The following is a 26,442-nucleotide window of genomic DNA, read 5'->3' on the forward strand; positions in this document are numbered from 1 at the left end:
TGACATAACGATTCTATTACAACAGTACTTTGCAAAGCTTTAGATGAACTGTTTTCCACAGATAACATAATTATCTCTCCCATTTGTAAGCTCACAAGCATTGTTCCATTATAGAAAATGTGCAAAAATTATGTGAGCAGAATAGGTAGAATTTTAGCACTGCAGCATAGCAGGTAAAATAGGCTAGGGCCTACTTTATACTGCATAATAAATTATACTATATATATAGTACATGGTAAAAAAACTGAGGGGGTGCTTCAGTATTCCAAAAACCCCTCTCTTCCACAAGTTGCCCCTGACAATAAACATAGTATCAACTTGAGATATGAGATACAAAAAAAAACATTTAATGCAGCTAGTTGAATAGAAATCGTTAACTATAGAAAATAATAAATTCATAAACATGTGTTCTACTGTTGTGTGCCATGTATGTAACGTAAAGTTTAACTTCTAGTGTCCTTGAGGTCAATGTTCTGATTCTCAGCCATTTTGTGTATTAACAATGACATCTCATTGACGGTGGTTTTAAGATGGTTCACTTCCTCTGTTAGCTTGCGATTTTGCTGTAACAAGATCTCCTCGGTCTCCTGAATGAATACATGTTATTGGATTAACAAAAACATTCTCAACATACACTTATATGTGACCGACTATGGGAAAACCGTCGATCTATATGCACAATAGTACTTTTGAAATAAAAACAATGGGACACAAGTTCCAGAAAAAAATTTTACACAAGTTTTTATCGTTTCACTGGTCGGTGAATTTAACAGTACAATGGATAAACCCTGGGTATCGTCGTGTTCGCCTGTTTATAAGGAGTTCAAAAATCCTTGTTTCATCTCCATACACAGAAGGATTTGTGAGTTACAGACATTTGTTTATGTTGTGGTGAATTTAGCAACAATCTTTCTTCAGTGAACTCGCCTTTCTTCTTGGACACAGAAGCATACCTCAGACAAAACCTATATCTTGGTGGATTCACAAATCCATTGCAAATACAATGAACCAAGATTCAATGCCATACGCTGTTGTATCAGTAAGTAATGATGGTTTATGCAAGTGCCTGTATGTAGATTATTTTCTGAATGGCTTCTGCACATATCGATTTATTTGCTTTCCGACTGTCTATAGTGCTGAATTTCCCACACTGCTTTACTTATGAAGCTAAAGCTTAGCCAGTCCATTCTTCTGTCCCTATAGTCAACAAAGAACCAATAAAATGAATTTTGAAAAATGTGCAGATATCGATGGTTTTTTAAAAATTAGGTCACATACTGCACTAAGAGTGTGTATACATGACACACATACATACTTACGGTGTATGCATTTAAGTACAACCAATAAAGCTTTTTAGAGTCCTAAAATTTGAAAACAATGCTCATCCCCATACTAAAGAGGAAAAGTACCCATTTTGCTTATATTCCGCTTGTTACACAAGCCTACACATGGAAATCAGTGCAGGAGGCATACCAGCAAACAATCCAGCTATTGAGATAGTTAGTTGTGTGGTGAGTATTACAACATTATTAATACACGAAGCCATTGATGTGCTATCAGACTTCTCATTTTTTCAAGTGCTGTGTAAGTTGCCATGACAGTTTTGTGAGGTATATTTAATACTGTATCTTTGCCAGGAAAAGTACATACCTTCACCTCCCTACTACTCAGTGCTACTACGCTGTATGATGGGTATATATCTCAAATACAGTACCTGTGGTGGCTGGATGGCTCTGGCTATTCGTGTTGGAGCATCAAAACGTTCCACACCCCAAAATGACTGCAGATACTCCCAGGCAGAGTTCTGTCTGTTGGGTGAGACCTTGCAGAACTTGCTGAGTACATAACGACGTCCAACCCATCGTGAGATAAACTTCTCAGCACTCAGTGCAAGCTCCACCTATTGATCAACAATATACAATGATATAGTAACAGCATAGCTATGTGTAGAACCTGTAGGGCCAGCCTCTTCAGTTCAGCATCTTCTTGTACTTGTTTGATATCATCAACAGCCAAACCAACCTGTTAACAGCACACGTAACTTTGAAATGAGTCAACAATATCATTGTATTTAGTTATAGATCTATTGCAGGTGAACTGCTACCATAGCAACATCCACCATCTTGGAGTACAACCCATTGTGCAAACCTGATAGCGTAGGAGAGAGCGTAGTTTAACCCGTAAAACAATACCTAGGAAGTAAAGCTGCTTCTTCAGCAAAGGTTGACCAGGTTATACTCTAAGATGGCGTACGTTGCTATGGCAGCAGCTCACCTGCAAAGGGTCTATAATTGACTTGCAACATACTGATGAATCAACAAAAAAATAGGCACAAAAGTACAGTAGTTGCAATAGAAGTTAGTAAAAAAATTATTTTTTATAAGAAATTTAAGAAGCTTAATAGCTGCAATAAAAAATCTGTTATAACAATTTTCTTGTACTTCTTGCTAACAGATTTAGTTGCATATCACAGCCCCACCCCCTTACCAGCAGGTTGGTCAGTAGTATAGGCATGAGGATGACAAACACTATCCAGAGAATGTAGGAAACAGCAGCAAAGTCAAGTCCGGTGGCAAAAAATATCGTATCAAATTCAAATTCTCCTGTTGTCATGACCATCGTCTTCAACATCGACCGGCCAGGATTTCTGAATGGATCTCGATCCTTAACAGTGAATGAAAAACAAATGAACACATTTAACTATCAACAGATTGTGCAGCAAAAATATACAAATACATTTCATAGACCTGTACAAAAAGGCTTCCACATTTTATTGATTAGAAGATAGATCTATAATTTTACTCCTTTCAACTGCTCAAGAACATTATACAGTACCAACATTTGGAGGTTAATGTTTAGTGATAAAACCTCAGGGGGGGCTACAGAAGCTAGAGCCCCACGCTGTTACTTAGCCCCTCCACTTTAAATTTTGTTGCTATGCCTCTGTTCACGATAAGTGTTTTCAGTTGTTTTGACTGACTATACGTACATACACAGGTCCAACAGCACAAGTAAAAATATTTATGTAACACTTGTAAACACACGAACGCATGCACACACAAAATAACTCACAGGTTCATTGATTTGAACAAACAACATGTAAAAGGCTAATCCAAAGGCAACAATGAACAGCAAGGCTAGGAACATGAAGCGAATGAAGGTGTACACAATCTGAATGAACATCACCACATAGACACCAAATAGTGGTAACTTCTTCATGAACAACACAAGATCAAGCCAAGCAAGGAATATGGCTGCTGCCCCCAATTGCCACTGCCAATTCTTGACACATACACAACACTGGATGAAACCACCAGAGGCAAACAGGATTGATGATATGAACAAGCACACTTCAATCCAGTTTTCCCAGTCAGTGATGTAACCAACTGGGTCTGATATGAGTTGTAAGGATTCGATGAGCAAACGTATAACAGAGAATAACAGAACAACTGCTGCTGCAAATCTTAGGAAGTCTCTCCTTTCATTAGAATAATCTGCATCAAATATAAAATACACAAAATGATACCAATGAAAAGCCTTGCACAATTGCAGCTAACTACAGGAAAACTTTCTGTGATGAGTACTTTGATAGCTGGATCATTTTATGAGACCATAAATTAATACAGAACAAAATTTTTTTCTCTAAAGTACATTTAGTCAGCTCTTCAACATCTTTGTTTTTCTTTTTTCAATTATAACAGTTAAGGAAATTGTGAATGTAAACTGTTAAATTCTTTGTCAAAAACTAGAGGAGCACTGATATGGGATTATATCAATATACTATAACCAATATACGTATTAGCTTCAAATAACCAATTCCAATACCGATAGTATGGACACTACAATAAATGTAAAACTATGGCAAAAAAAAGAAAACGTTTCTGTAAAAAGAATGAAAAATGTGCAATGAAAGGTCTGAGCAAAGAAAAAAAGCAGCTTAACTGAGAATCGAACCATTGGCCACTGTTTATAAGTTTGCAACTTCAACTTTATGCTCTACCCACAGATCAAGCATATGTAACAGTGAGCAGTTATAGTACTAATGTGAAATATCTGCTATAAACTCAACTGTTTGCCCATATCGCAATATCGGTACTGATACCGATAGCAGACATGGGGCCAAGTACATTTTAAAGTACTTAAGTAAAGTACAAGTACTTTTGAGTTTGTGAAGTACAAGTACATACAGGAAGTACTTAGGTAAAGTACAAGTACACTACATTTTCCTATAGCAAAATTTTTGCAGCCACGCATAATAACTTAAGCTTGAGGTACAAACATTCAAGGTATATACAGGCTGTAGATATGGCAACCATATTACACTGCATAATGTTCATTCAGTTTTTAAGTCAATACAAGTCTACTATGCTCAGGTTTAAATTCTTTCCTGCAATGCTAAATAACTGCTTAATACGTACATAAACTGAACATCTTTTGCCACAATGAAAAGGGAAGGATATGTTTTGCGATTATCTTTCTAAAAGGTTTACAGAGTTGGTTTTTTTCGGTACGCATGGGGTTTTCAAGTAGTCATCAATTAAAGTATTTTCGATCAGTTACCATAGTTGAGTTGTGTTCTTCACAATGAGTGGTGTCTGACGTAGAAGTATGCATGCACTAAATAAATGATAATTTCTTACCACCAATTCACCAAACCCCTCATTACAGGTAGTTGCATTTAGCCTTTCAGATAAAACTTCAAAAAATATTTCAGGGCAGCAAGTATTTAAGTAAAGTACAAGTACTTTAAACTTGTACTTACGTACAAGTACTCATGTACTTGGCCCCATGTCTGACTGATAGCTATATCTGTGCACCTTTATCAAAAACTGTATACTACAAATATGATACTTACCATCACTGCAACGTGATTCATCACCTGTAAGACAACAAGTAAATGTTATACTAGTACAATATCACTAACATTATGGACAATGGGCCCAGTACTCTTAGTAACAATGTATGGTAAGGATTTCTCTTACCAGTATCCCACTAGGGACCAGCTGAAGTGCTACAGAACACCTGTGAAGCAGGGAATCAGAAACTTGACATTGAAACTGAGCCAAAGGGAAAAAAAAATTCCAGACCAGGTGGTGACTTGGTTTATAGAGTTTGCAGTCTAGGCAAGTGCCTGAGGAGCCACACAGCACAAGCATTCAACTGGCACTAAAATATCACAACTCCTCTCTTATTTCATTAGGGGGTTGATTTACAGTGAAACCTCATCAGTAGAGCCACATATGTGACGGTCATAATGAGGTCGTGAAGTACACCTTAGCTATGTTTGGGACCTACTTGACATGGTCACTATAATGAGGTGGTCTTATTAATGAGGTTATGAAGTATGGTACTGCTCAAATTTAACGTCATCTAGCGAAGAGTGTGAGCAACTAAAAACTTGCTAATTAAAGTGGCGTGATAACTAAAGTGCGTGGCAACCGTTTCACTCGCAAGTGTTCATTTAGGATGAATACTTGCAAGCAAATCAGGTGCCACACCCTTTAATTAGTGAGTTTTTAAATTGCTCGCAAGACGACATTACATTTGAGCGGTACTGTATACTTTTGCTATGTTTGGGACCTACTTGATAGGGTCACTATAACGAGGATGAAATCCAATGAAATGCACACAAAAAGCAAAAAAGCCATTACCACTACATACAGTATATACGTGCACATGACATCCCGTGTACCCTACAAGTCATACAGGAAAAATCCATCTGGGGCAGTATTACTAACTTACGGGAGGCTGTACCATGTCTCCCAGATCAACATTGAACCCTATTTAATTACTACTCTACAGCTTAATGGTGCAAATCTCATTTATTTATGTGTTACCCCGGCCTATATGGAACAACAAATCCCACACTTTACATACATACAATAGGTAAACACCACACAGCCAAGTACTACAATGTGTACTAACAATCACACGACACTTGTGCTCTGGTGGCATTATCTAGCACAGTTCCAATAAACATCATATCATCAAACACATCACTGCCATTGACTATGCCGTTTACCAGACTGCCGTTAATGATTATGCTAAAATTCCGTATTATACCAACAGGTTCACCGCCATTGACTATAGTGGCATTAATTATGGGACCATCACATGTCTCAGCATTTCCATTACCTGATGAGATAGTAAAAATTCAAACACACAATTACAAGCAATGCCATAGGACTTACACTGGCCAGTGTTGGGAGGGGGTAGCAGTATGGCGTACAGTGTTAGGAAGGTGAGAAAGGCAAAGAAGGTGGAGAGATTAAGCCAGTAGAGCCAGCGACCATAACGCTGCCATTTTGTCCTCAGCAGACTGGTAACCAAGGGATGGCTCAGTAGGGTGATACGTTCACTCTCCACCTGTAAAGTTAACAATGTTTCCAGCTTCTTCTTAATAGATTCAAGCTTAAGGACTGGCTTTTTCAATTTTTTTCCAATTTTCTTACTGAGATCACAAACACCTCTATATGTGACTGTCTCAGCACAAACCCGACTTGTTCGCACAAGCAAGTGCTTTGAGAAAAATAAAATTACGCATGCTACAGAAAAAAATATGCTAGTTGTTATCGGGCCATTACTCAGAGAAGGAAAACTCCAAATCGATTAAAACTACTCACTATCCTATTCACCTACACATACGGAGAGTTCGAAAATCTTTGTTTCATTTCTGTAGCCCCAACAGTGTGCATGTCACGTGCATTTGCTTACAATGCAGTAAACATAAACAAGATCATCGTCACTTCTTCAACTAAACCGCCTTTGTACCCAAATGTGAAAGTGACACAGGGTTAACAGTATACCTTGGTTGCTAATCTATGGTAAACATTTTAAGCTAAATTCCAACATTGTGGACAAACGCAAACGGAAGGTATGGCTGCAAACGTAAGCACCTGTAGTTTATTTTCAGTATAGTTGCTGTACAAATCAACCAATTTTTTTTGCTCTTCCTACTGTCTAGCGCTATAATTTCAAAACCACCCACTACAAAAGGCTGAAACTTTGGTGATCCAGTCCTTGGACACTGTAGATAACGCTGAGAAAAAAATTCAAAATTAAGTTGTGCAAACAAGTCGGGTTTTTGCTGAGACTGTCAGAGTCACATACACACACAAACACCTCCATATTAAGGACACAAACACCTCCATATTAAGGACACAAACACCTCCATATTAAGCACACAAACATCTCCATATTAAGGACACAAACACCTCCATATTAAGGACACAAACACTTCCATATTTAGGATGCATACACCTCCGTATTAAGGATACGACCTCCATATTAAGGACACAAACACCTCCATATTAAGGACACATACACCTCCATATTAAGGATATGACCTCCATATTAAGGACACAAACATCTCCATATTAAGGACACAAACACCTCCATATTAAGGACACAAACACTTCCATATTAAGGATGCATACACCTCCGTATTAAGGATATGACCTCCATATTAAGGACACAAACACCTCCATATTAAGGACACATACACCTCCATATTAAGGATATGACCTCCATATTAAGGACACAAACATGTCCATATTAAGAATACGACCTCCGTATTAAGGACACAAACATGTCCATATTAAGGATACGACCCCCATATTAAGGACACAAACACCTCCATATTGAGGACACAAACACTTCCATATTAAGGACACATACACCTCCGTATTAAGGACACAAACATCTCCATATTAAGGATACGACCTCCAAATTAAGGACACAAATACCTCCATTAATATAGTGGCATAGCCCCCAAAATTGGCAATATTGTGCACTTTTTCATAAAACCATGAAACTTTCCACATAAATACTACTCCTCATGACAGTCATGTAATTTTAGATATAGTGCCATCACTGAGTTGACCCTTGGTGACCTTTATGGCCATTTTTGTACAGAAAATTGATCATTTTGGTCTTTAACTCCCTGAGGCAGTAATTAACATGGTACCAAACAAAGATCTTGCTGACAGAAAAAAATTGGTTTTATTTGAAGTCAATAGGTGATTTCAGTACAAAGTTATGATCATTTTTACTAGCTGCAAAATTTGATAGTATTTTTAAAAAAATTGTCAATTTAAAAATGAAGTAGGGATCTATGTAATAAAAAGTAGTGAAACAAGGGATGAATGATGGTATTACAGCATAGCTCGATGGAAGTCCCTACTTTGGCATTGAGCAAAATTATAGCTAATGTGCCAAAGTAGGGACTTTCCCATCGAGCTATGCTGTAATACCATCATTCATCTCTTGTTTCACTACTTTTTATTGCATAGATCCCTACTTCATTTTTAAATAAAGGGCCTGTTCGTTCGAACAACTTCCGGCCTGGGTGAATAGAACGATGACCATCGTACTGAGACACGGGTCATAGATCTGAGCGCCACTGCTACTACTATCAAAGGTAAGCTATATGCATGCTACTACGGGCTTAGCACAGTACGTACTTTAATAACCTGTAACTAGCTAGCTGTGCTACAACAAAAAACTAAACAAACTAGTATTTAAAAAATTGTTTCAGTAGTCTGGAGCTTAGTCTCAACTAACAGGATGAAGTAATACAATTTCCACTTGAGTACTATCCAATCACATAAATCACTCGCTGCTGATCTCGCTGTCTGGCACTGAGTGGCTGAGTTAGTGTGTTCAGAGGAACAAGCGGTCGAGTATCAGTCGAGTATCAGTCCGTCTTAAGTCTCTTCGTCAATTGCAGTCCAAAAGTTGAAGTGACAACTCAGCAGCATCAATGTTTCATGTGCAACACTTGAAATTATAAGCATTGCTTTCAGCAGCATAAGCACTTTCTGAAATAATTTGTGGTGTCTACAGAAAAGTGTTGATATGGAAAATTAATGCCTCGGTATGGTTTCGATGCTTGAAGAAGACTGATTGAAGATAAAAGGAAATACAATGCGCACAGGGTGTACACTTGTCGGAACCCCAAAAGACACATCCACCGGTGAGTTTGTTGTTGTGGCGTAAAATGGTGACCGTGCACTGCTTCGTTTGGGCTCTAGACTTGCGACTGTGGTCAGTGAGGCAGTAAGGCAGCGAGGCTAAAATTGAAATTTTGGGCAATTTTTTAAATTTATATCCGGCCACCTATAAGTGTTTTGTTGTATTTATTGCTGTCTTATGTATTATATGGACTAGTACTATTCTGTAAAAGTTGGTTTTCACCACATACAATGCCTGTAGGATGATTTTTAAAGGCGGAATTTTGGGTAGCGCGCGAAACATTCACCACGATCCCTACTTAAACGGTACAACCATACCGTTTGATAAATTACCTGCCCTCGAGGTGTGAATTACCTGTGGGCAGATAATTATGCATAAATTCATCAAATTTCGCAGCTAATAAAAATATTTATAACTTAAGAATAAGATCACTTATTGACTTCAAATTAAAACCAAGTTGTTTCTATCAGCAAGATCTTTTGTTTGGTACCATGTTTTAACAAGTTAATTACTGCCTCAGGGAGTTAAAGACAAAAATGATCAATTCTCTGTACAAAAATGGCAGTAAAGGTCACCAAAGGTCAAATCAGCGATGGCACTATATCTGAAAATACATGTATTGAGGAGTACTATTTGTGCATAAAGTTTCATGGCTTTATGAAAAAGTGCAATTTTTTGGTTGTGCCGCTATACTACATACCAACGACACAGACACTCCAATACGGACATGAAACTCCTCCATACATACAAGGGTGCAGGCTTGGGGTCAAATACTTTGAAAAGTATTTAAATACAAATACAAATTAATACTCTGAAAGTATGGAATACAAAATACAAATACTTATATCTAGGATGTATTTCAAATACAAATACTTTTAAAATACTTCTGTACTTTGATCTGAACTACACGTTACACAACCACCCAATAGTATAAACCTCTGTTTTAATGTTGTTCTAATAAAATTTCAAGTGTATGGTAAAAACAACTGTAACATCACAATGCCAGAAAACAATTAGAGTAGACTTCTTGCTCTTCTTAGATAACATTATGGAACTATGTTACAGGGTTTGAATGCTTGTACTTATACACTATTCAACTTCAAAGAAAAGTAAGTTCTTCATAACTCTTCCTATTCAAAGAAATTGAAAGAAAATGATAAGTATTTGATATATATATTTACAAATTAAGGTGTCAATAAGCCAGAGATCATCTTCCAACCAAATAAAATTTACAGATTAGGTCATACAGCTTCTCTTCCAAGCAAAGTATTTGAAGTATTTGCAGAAAGTATTTTAAGTTTTTACACAAAGTATTTAAGTACAAATACAAATTGTTTCAAAACTTCAATTACAAATACTCAAAAATAGTATTTAAATACAGCTAAATACAAATACTCGTGTATTTGACCCCAAGCCTACAAGGGTGCATACTTGAGTTTAAATACTCTGTATGTATGTTTAAGACTTGGGATTGTAGTTGGCCTATAAAGATTCCACAGTACTCAACTCACCATAATGTTCAGGGGATGGTTGCTCTTCTTAAACCCTTCAGGTCCCCAGTCATTCTCCCAAGTGTCATGACTGCCAAGCACTTGACGAAATGCAGCTGCCTGTAAGCGGCCTATGCCATCAGTGCTATCAGCACCGTCCTCTGAAGCAGAATAGCCACTCTCTGAGCGAAAGTCGTATGTCTTTCCATCTTCTCGTCGTATCCGGATACTTTGTGTTTTCTTTTCTTGAAAGTCTTCAAGGAATTCACAGTCAAAGGTGACCTCAAAGTGTGGACTATCTTGAGTGACAGTCATCTCTCCATCATGGGGTGTCACCACTGTAAGACCGACGTTGTTTGAAGTGCACTTGTTGAACACACGCACAGCCATGTCTACAGTGAAATAAATGTAAAACAGTAACAGCTCATTGACACAAGAAACCAGCTATTTTATTAATATTTTCACTGTGAAGAATAGTGGCACGGCATTATTGTAGTCAAATATGACAAGTAAAACTTGTTCAGATAATTTTAGGATACAATGCTCTGTTATTTTAAATACTCTCACTACACTTAACATCAGTAGCCCTAAAAACAACATTGGAGCATACTTTGTATAACAGATACTTTGGAACAAAAGCTTAACAATACAGTACATCAGGCAAGAGCAGTACTATATGTACTGTATGTGTTACAGTGCTTGAAATAAGCAGACAAAAATGCTAGGACATAGCACCTAAACTAAACTATTTTGATCAGACATTTATAAAACTTGTTCAGACATTGAATACTTTTGCCATGAAAAATTATTATATTAAGTCTGACATGCATTTGTCTGAGTAAAGTTTATACCGATTTTGGTTGGACATAATGTCTGACCAAACTAGAACATGTTTGGACAAACACCAATTTTGGTCGGAAAATGTCAGATGTCTGACCATTATTTCAAGCACTGTGTTGTATGTACCATATGTGTGTAACTGTTATGGTAATGAATTTCAAAAATGTATGGTGGATGAAATTGGAAATGCTGTAACATCAGTTTTCGTACAGATGGTTACAAGTGCCGTTATTATATTCTGTAGTACTTACCAGGCATCTTCCTGATCAGCCTCCTCATTGGTGTGTTGGAGTTATCAATACAGTTCCTCAGAGTGTTACGCCATTGTTTACAATCAATCAGGTACTTGGCAATCTCCCTACATGTATAAACAAAGAATAGAGCTGGGCCACCACAGTTGTATTTTTAAAAATTTAATGAATAAAGTGAACTCTGTTGTGGAAAGTGTGATAGACAATAGTGCTCGGCGATATTGAAATTTGAATACATGGTATTAGTAACAGGAAAATATCGCGGAATATCGATATATAGTTAGCTTGTTATTGTAACTATTGCATCATTTCTTGGGCCCAGTATGAAGTGGTATGCATCCCAAAAACCAAAAACATAGTTCAGTACTGCAAGTAGGCATGTGTTGTAATGTGACAACCTCAAGAGTTTGTTTAGGGCGTGTCTGCTAAACCATCAACAAATAAACACCAAAGGCTGGATTAAAAGCACTCCTATACTGGTATTCATCAATATACCGGTATTTCGATATACCAGTTATCAAAGGCTATCACAGTATGATAACCAGTTATGCTAATTTATCACGATAAATGGTATTACTGGTATATCGCCAAACACTATTAGACAATTAATGAAACATGCTAAAATGACTTTAATGCAATCAGAAGTTCTCTTTCACATTGTTAAGAGATAACAGGATGATGTTATTAATCAGCTATCATCTGTGGTATGGCAGTATTTTCTAAACTCATCCAATACGGTAACAGTATCATTAGATTACAGCAAGGTGAAATACTCAGAATTCATTGGTTACTTATAGGTATCTAAATCCTGTAGATCCCTTTTTCATGTCTCTATAGATCCCTATCTCTGAGGTGATACAAAACACACGGCAATTACGTTCCTGTAACATTGGCAATGCATGAACGTTTAACTGGATAGTAAGTGCCGTTACAAGTTACAGGGGGATTGTTCTACTCACGAACGCTACGTTTCTCGTGTTACAAGTAGCTGGGAAGGTACAACAAGCAGAAGCAAAGGTACATGAACAAGCTGCGGTCTAAATTAGCTAGACATCAAAACTCAGGGTTCTACGGAATTTATAAACCCGAAAGGCCCTGTGTTGTGGTGCACGAGCGAATACCTTCTCCTACAATACATACCAGTATATCACCCAGCTCTACCAAACAAAGAATGACCACTACTAAAGACTGTATACAGATTATCATAGTGATCCAACTAGGGACTTATGAGTAGAACCAGGTACAGTGGTCCCTCGATTATCTGAACTCATTGGGCCCTAAGTGTGTTCAGATAAAGGGAAAAAGTTCAGATAAATAAAATCCATACATTTATACACAGGGCTCAGTTAAAATACTCTAATAGAACATACACTTTAGGCAAAATACTCTAATAGAACAGTCACGTCCACAGTTTGGATAACAGAACATTTAAATAATCGATGGCCGGATAATGGAGGGACCACTGTAGTTGGAAGGTTAGGTGGTGATTGATCCTGCAATAAATAGGTACATACGCATATCCTCAATAATTGTTCCCCTGCATTATGAAATTGCAGTAGTACCCATGAAAAGTTAATTGCATTTCTGGTTCCCTTCCTGTTAAACCAGGTGCGTGTCCACAGCCAGCCAAAGCCCGACCGTGGGCACATGCCTGGTTTACTGAAATTATTTTCACAAAAACATGTGTCCGTGTACCTATCTATCTATCTATCTATCTATCTATCTATCTATCTATCTATCTATCTATCTATCTATCTATCTATCTATCTATCTATCTATCTATCTATCTGTCTGTCTGTCTATGTTTGTCCGTACGCACCCATGTGAGCAAATCCTTTTGGTGGTAAAAAGCAGTCAAGCTATGAAATTAAAACACTAAATGAAGCCCATATTAAACTTGAGCATAGGCAAAGTTTGCAATGAGGCAGTTTCTTTTTGCTGGTTTGAAATACGGGTGTAGCGACTCTCCACAAACTTCATGAACTACCTTCCCATTGGGTTCTTCATGTATTCAACTACCAAAAAACGCCATAGCAGGCCTCTTAGGCTACTAGGAAATGCGTATCTCTTCAACTTGAAAAGAGATGTGTCCCTACGTACGTGAACGAAAATGAAGGGTAGCCTTGAGGTTTTGTAGAGAAAATTTGTGGTAAATAGCACTAAAGACAAACTATAAAACAGTTGAGAAGATGCTTCTGTGCATAATAAGTTGTTGAAAGCAGTTTGTTTGAAATGCACTTCCTTAGCAATGCATAGCAACGTAATTAGAAAATTACAAAATAATTCACCAAAAATCATGAAATCCTAAATTACAATAACTATGCATAATGTATTATTACAAAACAGAAGCCTTAGTTAAATATATTTCCTAGCAATACAACTAGGAACTACCTAATCATAAAACTGCTCTGATTTTCAGTACTGGTTTATAAATGTGACCAGATTTGCAAAAATGGGTCTTCGACACACATCCAATTCTACAAACTTGGAAAACCATAGCTTAGTGTTTAGAACAAATATAAACCTAAAATTTTCTCCATCAATTAAGCTGTGTTGGTACTCACTGCTGACCACATTTCAAGTCATTAGCTTCATCTAATCTGAAGTTATGGATTGTGAAAGTTTGTAATTGGATGTGTGTGGAAGACTCATTTTCGCAAATCTGGTCACAAATGTCTGAATTACGCACATGTACAGTAGGTACCCTCAGTGTCCACATTAACAGGTTCCAGTGTAAAATAGATACCACCAACCAATAGTAAGGTGTCCTGAACAGATCAGCTTATGTACATACTAAGGGATACTTTAGACCCTAACTAAATGTATGGATTATGCAAGTGCCCATGTGGCTTAACTTGATCCAACTTTTGGCTAAAAAGGGGACAAATGGTATAGCACTAGACAGGTGGTTGGCCATATTAATCATCCAAATGGCAAATTTAAATATAGTTAGAGAATTAGATATTGTAAGTACAGGTTCAAATGTATCGAGCAATCAAGCACACACCACACCGTAATGTTATCCTCCCAATCTTTAAGTGTTCTTTTAGAGTGAACCCTCAGTTATCCAAACCCCTTCGTTCTCAGGCAATGATAAAAGTGTGAATTGTTCAGATTACTGAAGCTCATACATTTATATACAGAGCCCTGTTCAAATACTCTAATAGAACATACACTTGTACTTTAAACACTCTAACAGAACAGTCATTTTCAATTTCAGATAAACAAGGGTACGGATAAATGATGGTCGATAAATGAGGGTCGGATAACTGAGGGTCTACTGTACACACCATATTAAGTACCACACCTTCAATGTAGTTGCACTTTAGTGGTGCCACAATCAATTTTGAAAATAAAGGATATTGTTTTCAAGCATCAAGTAGTACTGGTTGAATTTGAATGGTCACCACATCAATTGTTTAAAATAAATGCTACAGCATTTAACCAAGAAAATATGGTATGGTCCTTACATATTTAGAAGTGTAACTGGTGTTCCTCAACAATACAGCTGTACACATTATTCAATTCAACATACTCATGGCCGTTCTCAACAGCAAGGTCCAGACAGTTGAAGCCATTCTGTGACTTCTGCCTGACGTCCGCTCCACCTTCAACCAGCACCCTGACACAATTGAGGTGACCTTCTCGACAAGCCAGCGTAAGGGGAGTCTCCTAAACAACACAAATAAAAGATGTGATACACTCGTGCAGACGCACACTTTGAGGACAGAAACAGTCTCACTGTATACACTATATATTAAGGGTGTGTAATTGTGTATGCTACAGTGTAGATAAGTAGTTTTGTAGCTAGTGTAGATACATTCACACATGCATGAAGTGGCTTAGCCAAATGTGTTGGGACCAAAAGTTTTTGCATTTTGGTTAACAAAGTTTCTGCTGCATACTTTACACGTATAAACAGTTAAAGTTTGACGGGTTTAGGGAAGTGGTCTTTCTGCAAAGGTGGTCACTAAAAGAAGGTTCCACTACAGCACATGCAATGTGTGTAGGTAATAACTCAGAGTAAGGCTGTACCAATACCACATATTGCATCTGATACAGATATTCAATACTCATTGTCCAATTCCGATACAGATTTCTAATAAACGCACAGCTGATATTTCACAACCAATGTTGAGCTACAGTGTATGTCATTTTGGTTGACTGTGTAAACTTCCTCTATCCACAATGCTTTCCAACAATTATAATCCTTATATTTGTAGCTACCTATGACTGTTCATAAAGTAAACTTTTCAGTTTTTAAGTTGTCAGTGCAACCACAGAATAAAAACAAACGGAAACAAACACCTGCCTGATTTGAGTCATATTACGTAGTTACAGAGTACACCATTTGGCTACGAAGTCACTTGCAATGGTGTAAAGAGTACTACATACCTTCATAGTACTACTCGAGTGAAATATCTGTATTAGGTACATGCAATTGGCTGATACTGATACTCGTAATATCGGTATCAGTACAGCCCTAATACAGAGACACTTGCCAATGATCTATCCTTAGCATCAATAGGTGCTTCCCAGTCAATCAGTAACTTGATCAGCTTCTCATGGCCATTATGGGCAGCACAGTCCATCGGAGTCCACTGCTTGTCATTCCTGATATAAGAATAAAAATTGGCGAGATTATACTGTATACATGTTTGATGTTTTGCTTAACCCTTAAACCCACATAGTCCAGAAAACTGGATTTCATTTAAAAACGCACAATACTTTTTGCTAATTTTTACATACATGATTTCATACAAGCATACAGTACCTTGTGAAGCCATTCGTACAATCTCTTACTGGCAAGGAGTAAGCTTTCTAACTAATATATGGAGAACTCATGAAAGTTGATAGCACAAAGTATGGCCAAGATATGGCCTTTTATCCATCATTATGTGAGAAGGAAGACAAAGAGATACTTCTTTTGTACTTTCAAGGTATGTGCAGCATGAAGTTCTGGGTTGGAAGGATGTGACAAAGGACAGGACAGTTTGAATCAAATATCAAATTTTAACAGCGAGTAAAAGGATGCTTGTAGTGCTTGCGTTTTTTAAAACGGCTGCAGGTTTAAGGGTTAAAATATGTATGAATTCTTGTTTTGGCAAAATAAATGTTGCGGCTATGGGTAGGGTTTATTTTAAGAGAGACCCCCCCCCCCCCCCCCCCCCCCCACTCCCCCTGAAACTGCTTGCCCTCTGTTGAAATCAAGGATTTATAGTCTTAAAGTAGTACTACAATTTCCTTGTTTTACAGTCAGTTGTGTGACTAAAACTGCCTCAAAATCCAATCTCGTGATAACTATTTTCTCAACAGTCCACCATTTGGCTAAAAATCACTTCCACATTCAATTCAATCTTGTGATAATCGTTAAAATCCCACAATTGCCATTGCTGTTTCCAAAATTTTCCATGATAAGTATTAGTACACTTCACACACTGATAAGAACTGAACCCCTAACTGCATCAACCCAACTAGATTACTAAATTCTACAAAAGAAAAATGAATTCGTTTATCCTTGCACCACACCCCCTGGCACATTACTGCATATGACTCCTCTTGACTACTGTACCTCATACCACTACACACATACACACGCACTCATATATGTGTATGCACACATGCACATACAGACACACACACAGTACCTCACATCCACAGCTGCTCCCTCCTCAATCAACACTTTGGCCACATTGATATAACCTTCAATACAGGCCAAATGGAGGGCAGTGTTACCCTCATCATCTACCAGAGGGATCAGTTCTTTGTTAACAAATATCATTTCCTTCATACACCTGTGAAATATTAGTAATTATGAATCATTGAACCGCCTGTGTGCATGGTACACATGCATGTATTGTAGCACGTGTAGTGTAGTGTGTGTGTTGGTGTTTTTAACACCATGTTGGTCAGCACCTTCATGAGGTAGCCCATGAAACAGCTTTTAGCTAGCTAAGCTGACAACAATCACAAGGTTGGGTTACTATGTGCCAAGCCCAGGATGCCGCCTGATTGTATCACTTGGGACACACCGACCTGGTGCCCATATGGAGGTTTTGCAAGCCTCTGTTTGTCTGTGTGAGCATGCATGCGTGCAAGAATGCATGTGTAGTGTGTAGGTGTGTGTGTGAGCTAGGGCTGGAATGAAGGTCAAATTTTACCCTTTGAAGATTCTTGCAAGAAAGCCACCGAAACTTCAAAGCCTTGTGTGTGTGTGTGTAGTGTGTGTGTAGTGTGTGTGTGTGTGGTGTGTGTGTGTGTGTGTGTGTGTGTGTGTGTGTGTGTGTGTGTGTGTGTGTGTGTGTGTGTGTGTGTGTGTGTGTGTGTGTGTGTGTGTGTGTGTGTGTGTGTGGTGTGTGCAGGATGCATAGTGGTGTGTGTGGTGTGTGCATAGTGTATACCATGTGTGTCTGTGAACATTGTCTGTGTAAAGTATGTGTTTACATGTACTATGAACTCTTGATTCTACCATATCACACAGTCAATTTACTCACTGTACATGTCCATGCTGAGCAGTCAAGTGTAGAGGTGTTTGGCTAACTTCATTCCTACAAGCCGTCTTCAACTTGGGATTGTCTAATGACAGTAGGTACTAGAGGAGCAACAAAACAAAGTGAAAAACTAAATATAAATACATGTAAAAATGTGCATGTATATTACAGCTGTTAAGGTGTGAAGGTGCTTCACCGTTAAGGTGCATTGTTCACAAAGAAAACTATCTTCAGGATCATTTTACACCGCACAATATCAATTGTATCAACACAAATTATACTAGCTACAGGTACAAGCAACCCTTAGGCTGCTACTAGTTTTCAAAGTTACCATCTCCCTTTTCAACTCACAGTATTTTGTCACTGTGCACATAGTAATGTACTAAACAGTTGTACATATATTCTGTAGTGCAGTCTCTTACAATATGAACTGTACAATCAAACACTTGTGTGCCATATCTGTAGCGAAGCTGAGCATGAACTGAAGCATGAACTCATGCCCGAGCATTCTACAACTAGCAAGGGTTCATAATACTATTATGAACTCTTGCCACTAGCATGCTATTTTCTAGCTTTCTTATTTCTTATTCACTTGGGCATGGACAAACTCACATGTATATAAACTACAGTACATACACAAATGATTTCAGATTAGCCTCTATAAAAAACAATATTCCATACATCAATATACACTTCATGAGACATAGATGTTGTTTTTTTCCTTTAAAACAATCCAAATACCCAAACAGTGTACTATATGCATTAGTTCTTCATTATGAGTTCTCAAACCACACAAAAAAATTACTATTCTTAAAACTGTCCATAAAATAAGTGTCATTACCTTGAGGGTGGCCTGGTTGCCATGCTTACAAGCAATATGGAGAAGATAATTGTTGAATGAGTCAGTTCCTTGACACAATTCCCTCCCTTCGTTGCCATGGTTGATGAACGCCTGTAAGGTGAAGTCACAAGTACAAAACAATAACATACAGACATGGGACATTAGAGCATGCATGTGAGCAAAAAAGTGAAATAGACAAGGAAGCTATCAATGGCAGCCAGTGTATGAAGATCTGCCACGAATTTTGAGATGCTAAGGCCCCACTCATATTGTGTTCCTCTCATAATACATATAAATAGTAAAGCAGATTTCCAGTATAACACAAGCCCCAGAACTGGTAACAGTGCCGCAAGTTTCAATCTCATAATGGCTATACTTTACTGGAGAGCATGTCACCCCATCCTTCCCAAACAGGCTACAGTCTACAGTCAATGCACCCTCTTCATTACATGTGGAAAGATACGAGACCAAAATTCTTTCTAAAATGAGCTGTAATAGTTTCAAGATGATACTGCATACAAGCCACTTTCACACCTCTACATTTATAAAAAATAATCGTACTCATCTACGAAGCTTAGCAGTTAGTTATTTCGATCAGTAAGCAGACATTACTGGCAGGGACCAGAGCTGCACAAAACATAATCTAAAGCATTTATAGCACATATCCAAGTATCAACGCTACCATCAGAATGACCGAGGGAAAAACCCAAGGTAACTTTTGTTCTATTTTTCTCAGGTTTCTACAATAGTGAAGATCACACTTGTATACATGCAATACTCTCACTAGTATGGTCCATCAAAAAAATAAACTACATCAACTTATGTAATCTTTAGCTGTGAAATGACTATAATATTGCTCAGAGACAAGCATGATATCTTCGTAAGCAAAATTTCGTTTGAATGTGTGATCTCTTAGAGCAGAATGTGCTGCTGTTTAAAACCAAAATCGCAACTTATATGTATTAGGGATGGGAAATTATTCAAATATTGTGATAATCGGCAATAATCGACATCATGTACTTATCATTGACTAGTGATAGTAGTAATCGGCAATAATCATGTAATAATCATGATAGTCAGAGAAATATTTGTACATTTTCAATGTAATTTTACCATTTAATGGACAATTCATGATGCGTTTAGTGTTTTCATTAGTGGGAAGCAATCGTGACAATCGTGATATTTGTTCATGATAATAATCGTACAGCAAAATATCAATATCACCCATCACTAATATGTATGCAAACAAAGTTAATTCACAGGAAAAATTGTGACCAGATCTATGAAAACCCGACATAATGGTGCAATTTTTAAATTCTTTATTAATAATCTACTTAACCAAGTGCACATTCTGGCCAAGTGTCAGCCTTAATTGCCAACAACTTTTGGAGTTACGGCCCTACAAAGTAAGAAGATCGATTTGTACTGCAAGCATTGTACAGGCACTTGCAAAAATGGCTGCAGCTTACAAACGCAATGCAGTACAGAGCTGCAACCTGCATCATCATGTTCGCCATGAAAAGGGGAGTCCATTAATGGGTAAGGTTTCCCTTCTATTAGATTTCTTCAATACACACAGAGACAAAATCAGTGAAGAAAGATCGATCACGTATGATTGCTTCAACATGACATAACCAAATTCCCATAACTTACGCATCCTTTAGTCTACTGCTATGTAACAAAGATTTTCAAACTACCCTTGAATAAGATGATATCCAGGTTTTTATCAATACACCCTTTCTTCACAAAGAACAAAGCATTAAAAAATTTCACTATTAGGCAAATATTTTACCCATTGCAATCAATATCCTATACTGAAAATTTACATAGACTTGCACCATTATGTCGGGTTTTCACAGATCCGGTCACAATTCATGATTCCCTTTCAATTATGAAAGGTTATAATTGTAGTTACCTTTTCTACGGGGACATTTCCATCATGTGTACAGCATGTGTGTCCCAACAAAAACAGCCAACCTACATGTACGTATAACTGTAAATAGAAAGCCCAGAGCTAGCTGTTAATCCCAATTAAAAAAAAACAATAGAAATTTATGATTTCCCACAATGGGAAGTGTCCTTCAATAATGGGAATTGCAACATTTCCCATAACGGGAATCATGAATTTCCTTAGTGTTATACTCTTTCACACATGACTGAGGCTACTAAACAGTAGGGGAAAAGGTAAAAAGGGGAGGGAATGCTCAGGGAGGTGTCCACTTTGTTCTCACCCAGAAGAAAAACCTGAGCAACACAGTGATATGATTCTAGGCTGAAAAATTAAGAGAAATGTGCTGTATGTATGATCACCTTCAGGATTTCCACACAGTTCAGCTTGGTAGCCCAGAAGACGCTACTTGATCCGTCCTTGTCCGTGGCATCAACTTCAGTTCCCAACCTCAACAGACACTCTACTGCTTCCTTCTTGCCCCACGCCACTGCTGTCAATAGTGGAGTGAATGACTTCTCATCAAGGGCCTCTATGTTGGCTCCTCTGTGGGACATGAAGAATTAACTTTAAACCTCTATTAAAGTAGAGAATAAATGTGTGTTCACATATGGTGTGTGGTATGCGTATAGTGTATGGGTATTAGTGCTGAAACGATTATTCAGTTATTTGACTATTCGGTTGGCATGACACTATTCGATTCGTTAACGCACTATTCAAATAATAGTTAGCACTTTGTACACTGTATTCAGATGGAAAAGCCAGCCTTGAAACTTAAGATTGTGAATGAACTGATTTATCTATGCCGTAAAATTCTATTTTAGAAAAAATAGAAATAGCTCTTAGGCTTTACCTTGCTCCCTAACAAAAGGTTCAGTACTTATTCAATAGATACAAAATAATTGAATATTCGGTCGTTTTGTTCACAACTATTCGAATAGTAAAAATAGCTATTTGTTTCAGCACTAATGTGTATTGTGTATATGTGCAGTGTAGGTGGATATCTTATTCACTTACTCAGACACCAGGTACTCAATCATTTCACATTGGTTAAAGTGCGCAGCAAAATGCAATGGTGTATTCTGCTCCCTCTCAATCATCTCAATTATATCAAATCCTTCTTTAGACTGTCCCTTATACTGCAGCAAGTACTTAGCAATCTCGATATGGCCATTACGAGCAGCAATGTGCAAGGGTGTAACCTCATTTTTCTTTTGAGCAATGGGATCAGAACCATTTAACAGAAGGACCTCAACAATATCTTTAACGCCACTTTCAACAGCAAAATGTAGTGCAGAACTGCCATGTATATCCTCAGCTTTAACTAAGCCTTCTTTCATATGGTAGCCATGAAGGAACAACAGTTTGACAATGGCTACATGTCCCTCACGACATGCTACATGAAGTGGTATAACTCCATCTCTATCTGCTTCCAGAATCTGTGCCCCTTTCTTGAGCAACAGTTCAACAATTTTCTCTGAGCCATACTCACATGCCTCATGTAATGGCGTAGAGCCTTGGTTATCACAAACGGCAATATCTATCCCATCAGCTCGTAGTAACCGGTCAACAGCAAAGTAGTTACCACGTTGGCAAGCTATGGCAAGAGGAGTCAACCCATCTGTGTCCTGAATATTTGGATTGGCATTGCACTGCAGCAGGAGGGCAATAGATCGAGCACTTGATGACTTGCGGGTGACCTCAACAACAACAGTAGTAACTTCTGACTCAGTATCTTCATTTTCATCAGTAATACGAGGTAGATACTTGGCTGAGTAGTGCAGTGGAGTGAAGCCTAACTCTGTCTTTACATTGACATCTGTGGAGGTCAAAATTGTGCATGATAACACAAAGCAATTGATTCACTTACTAATGGATATGCAAACACATACACATACTGTGGTCCCAAATCATTAACATAATGTAATGTTGTACGTACAAACATGCACTACGTGAGTGATACAGCACATGTATTGCTAGAACCAAATCTGAACACACACACTTTCTCTCTTCTTGACTGCTGTCCCAGGTTCTTCTGTGATCTGGTCCCCATCCCACCTGCCTAATTATTTAATGAATGGAGTCCCAAGGAGTCCATCCATTCATTTGGCATAAATTATAAATCGCTTGAGTCTCTTCTTAGTTCATGCTGTCCATCCCAGATGGACTATGTGGATGGTGTAAACCCTGTTGTTGGCTTGCAAGGCGAGCACCCTGACCCTACCTGGTCTCCACCACATAGTCAGGGCCAGCCACGCACACACACACACATGCACGTGCAGACAGACAGACACACATGCATGCATGTGCACACACACACACACACACACACACACACACACACACACACACACACACACACACACACACACACACACACACACCTGGGCTCTCAGTCAAAAGGTACTGCAGGATCTTAAACCTGTTGAACCGGGCAGCATAGTGAAGTGCAGTAAGCCCATCAGGATCCTTCTCATCAACCGGGTTAGCTTTCTTCCTTCCTCTTCTGTCCATTATTGGATGGCGTTCGTACCATTCCATCCATTCCTTCACTACATCGTACTTGTCATCTCTAGCAGCCTACAGTATGCAGAACATGAGTACACAACTAAAACTTATTTAGTTGCTTAATTCTCATCCACAGATTTTAAAATACAAACATGTAGTTATTACAGAAATTAAACTACATTAGAGTAGTTATTATTATTATCTACTTTACCAGTTAGGCACTGGAGGGTGTACACAGAAGGCAGAGCCTGTATGAGGTGTTTACCCATAGCCTAGGAGCCTAAGTGAAAATCTTTGAGCTAAATATCCTAAAGTGAAATGGGACAAATACCTAGAAGGACTGAAAAAAAGCCAACCCCATCGTGACTTGATCCGCAGGTCAGATTTCAGCCAAACACCACGCTCGGAGCCAACTTTGGGGAGGCCACCTACGTAGGAAATGTTGTTGTTATTATCTACTGTTAGGTACTGGAAGGTGTACACAGAAGGCAGAGCCTGTTCAAGGTGTTTACCCATAGCCGCCTAAGCGAAAATCTTTGAGCTAAATATCCTAAACTGAAACGGGACAAATATCTAGAAGGGCTGAAAAAAAGCCAACCCCATCGTGACTTGATCCGCAGGCCACCCAGACCAACCCCATCGTGACTTGATCTACAGGCCACCCAGATTCTGGCCAAGCGCCACGCTCTGACACCAGGCAACTGACAGTTATCAAACACCTTATCCAAGCAACATAATATCTAGCTTTTAGAGTACGAGATGTACTCTTTGATTTAAATGATGTAATTCTCAACAATGAAGTAAAGCTATGAAACTGGACAGAACATCGTAACAAGCTATTGAACAAATCATACGTCATGAAATTTCTGCATGTATGTGCATCTTAAAATTTGTAGTATAGTTTGTTAGATTACACTAACTGATTAATAGTAGTAGCCACCAAAGTAATATGCACCAAATATAGTTATGGCTGAATCCTACACATTAATGGATACTCTAAACAGTTTCCAGTGAAAATATTAGAGGACAGTTATGCAAAAAGAAACTGAAGTTTAAATTCATAGCTCTAACATTATAAGAGTTTAAACTCTAGAAAAAAAGCCTTATTTCATATTTAGTGCACTTTGGACTACTGTATGTATGCAAGCAACTAGACTACAGTGGAACCTCAGTTATCCAAACCCAGGGGTGGTCCATAAGTCTGAAAAGTTCATTTCTCTGAAACTGTGTATAAACAGCCTTAAAATAGCATAAAGAACATTGGTAAAAATATCGGTATTATATTCAACTAATAGAAGTTACGACTCTACTCAAAGTAGTCATTTCCGTAGTTCGGTTAACCAAGAATCCGGATAAATGGGGTTCCACTGTATGTCACTGTGCATGCATGGTACAGTAGCTATGGGAATGTGTAGTGTTAAATTGTTTCTATTCACGATACCAATTAAATAAAAATGAAACACTTTGAGACTTTTATGGTTGTCTACAAAGAGTTCAATAGGAAGCAACAGAACAAGTTTATGCTGTGCTACCTCTAAAAACCAGGCCCCCAGTAAATACTATTCCTTGAATTAATCAACTCTTTATAAATTAACACACAGCATGCTATTAAGTATTGTAACTTTGTTTCCTTTTTTTGTAATAATGCATGCAGATATAGTAACATTTGCAAGACAAACATATACATAATCTTCATAGTAAGTTTAAATTTAAGGTGGATGTATACCACAAGTAAAAGCTACTCGTGTTTACCAGGTGCATTTTACTACTGCTATACAAGTGGCTGGCACTTCATACAAACCTTAAAACTTCACAGGGTTGGCATGTGTCCACCACTAAACCATCAACACATAACTTAATTAAATGTCATGTATGTTGCCACATGTACATTAAGACATAAACTCCAAATATTGCCCACCTGTTGCAGAGAAATCTTAGGTTTATTTTGTCCTGGTTCTTCACCCCTGATGGGAACTAGTTCAACTGGCTCTGCAGGAGATCCTGGTCTCAGTGGTTGAGCAGACATCTTGAACTACCTGTAATACAAAACACACTAAGTCCAATACAATTAGGCTAGGTAATCCTAAGGCTGCAGCACAAGTTGCTGTCAGACCTTCAGTGCTCGTCACTGTAAAGTGTTAATAATAATAATAACATAAGTGCAAACATATTTTAAGGAGATGCCCTACCCTCAGGAAGTTTCCACAGCAGAAATAGATCCTAGATGTCTCCTGTATATGATCATGTCCACAGAAAAAGTTCTTGAATTTAAAACTTTGAAATTATGGATTGATTTTGTCAGACACATTTTATTTCAATGGCCTAAATGTGCAATATATTATAAATGGGACTACAAATTAACACGGTGTCCACATTTTCAGGTACCATATGTGACTGTATCTGCGAAGACCAGTCTTATCACCCAAGACAGGAAATTAGATTTTTTTTTCACACACACATAAAGCTTCACAGTGTATCAAATTTCACTTTCACAGTCGACCAGAGTAAAGTGGTCTGCTTTTGCTAGCTGCTTTTTTCAAGCATAGTGGCGAGCCGTACAAGTGGTCTGGGATCTTGATGGAACCCTGGCCAACCAGGAGATGGCTCTGTGTGGTCCATGGTATTAAACAATGACCTGTGCTGAAAATTTCCTTTTATTTTAGCCAGTTTTGAGCCATGAATGGCCCATAACTTGGCCCATAACTTGGCCTAATTCATCTCAAAACATTCCTCTTCAATTTTTAAACAGCATCTTTCCCGCCTTCCATCCCTTTTAGAGCTCACCTGATACAGCCAACCTTGGTTAAACAAACTATCTAAAATGGCGGGAAACTTAGCTGTTGACTACTTCAGTGAATAATCTGGAAGGTAATAAATTGTTGTAAAATGTGTGAAAATTTGGTACGTGTAGCTACCACCATTGGCAAGCTACAACACTCTGAATATATAAAACCGGCATTTCTCGATACTTTTAAATGGGCGATAAGACCAGTTTTCCCAGAGACAGTTAGAGGTGTACCAATAAGGATTTTTCAGTTGTACCGATAATTAATCTGTACCTAAAAGAGCCGATACCAATTATACCGATCCGATTATTGTA

The 26,442-nt window shown here is 38.0% G+C and overlaps 1 protein-coding gene across 1 annotated transcript in view; it reads right to left on the reverse strand.

The window, feature by feature from the left end:
- Window positions 1–313: 313 nt before the first annotated feature.
- The window catches only part of LOC136259046 (transient receptor potential cation channel subfamily A member 1 homolog), a 28,390-nt gene continuing 2,261 nt past the window's right edge, over window positions 314–26,442 (reverse strand). Inside the window, exons 2-20 of the mRNA XM_066052456.1 lie at window positions 25,261–25,378; window positions 23,219–23,414; window positions 21,852–22,653; window positions 21,197–21,380; window positions 18,887–18,997; window positions 18,049–18,146; window positions 17,203–17,349; window positions 16,057–16,168; window positions 15,090–15,226; window positions 11,555–11,661; window positions 10,485–10,855; window positions 6,192–6,366; window positions 5,926–6,135; window positions 4,856–4,879; window positions 3,073–3,494; window positions 2,488–2,664; window positions 1,954–2,022; window positions 1,715–1,900; window positions 314–587 (exon numbers count right to left, since the gene is read on the reverse strand). Of these exons, the coding sequence (XP_065908528.1) occupies window positions 444–587; window positions 1,715–1,900; window positions 1,954–2,022; window positions 2,488–2,664; window positions 3,073–3,494; window positions 4,856–4,879; window positions 5,926–6,135; window positions 6,192–6,366; window positions 10,485–10,855; window positions 11,555–11,661; window positions 15,090–15,226; window positions 16,057–16,168; window positions 17,203–17,349; window positions 18,049–18,146; window positions 18,887–18,997; window positions 21,197–21,380; window positions 21,852–22,653; window positions 23,219–23,414; window positions 25,261–25,368 (3,780 nt within the window). The 5' untranslated portion in view covers window positions 25,369–25,378 and the 3' untranslated portion in view covers window positions 314–443. The remainder of the gene's footprint in view (window positions 588–1,714; window positions 1,901–1,953; window positions 2,023–2,487; window positions 2,665–3,072; window positions 3,495–4,855; window positions 4,880–5,925; window positions 6,136–6,191; window positions 6,367–10,484; window positions 10,856–11,554; window positions 11,662–15,089; window positions 15,227–16,056; window positions 16,169–17,202; window positions 17,350–18,048; window positions 18,147–18,886; window positions 18,998–21,196; window positions 21,381–21,851; window positions 22,654–23,218; window positions 23,415–25,260; window positions 25,379–26,442) is intronic.

Source organism: Dysidea avara, chromosome 6, assembly GCF_963678975.1.
Source record: "Dysidea avara chromosome 6, odDysAvar1.4, whole genome shotgun sequence".
In the NCBI taxonomy this organism is placed as follows: domain Eukaryota; kingdom Metazoa; phylum Porifera; class Demospongiae; order Dictyoceratida; family Dysideidae; genus Dysidea; species Dysidea avara.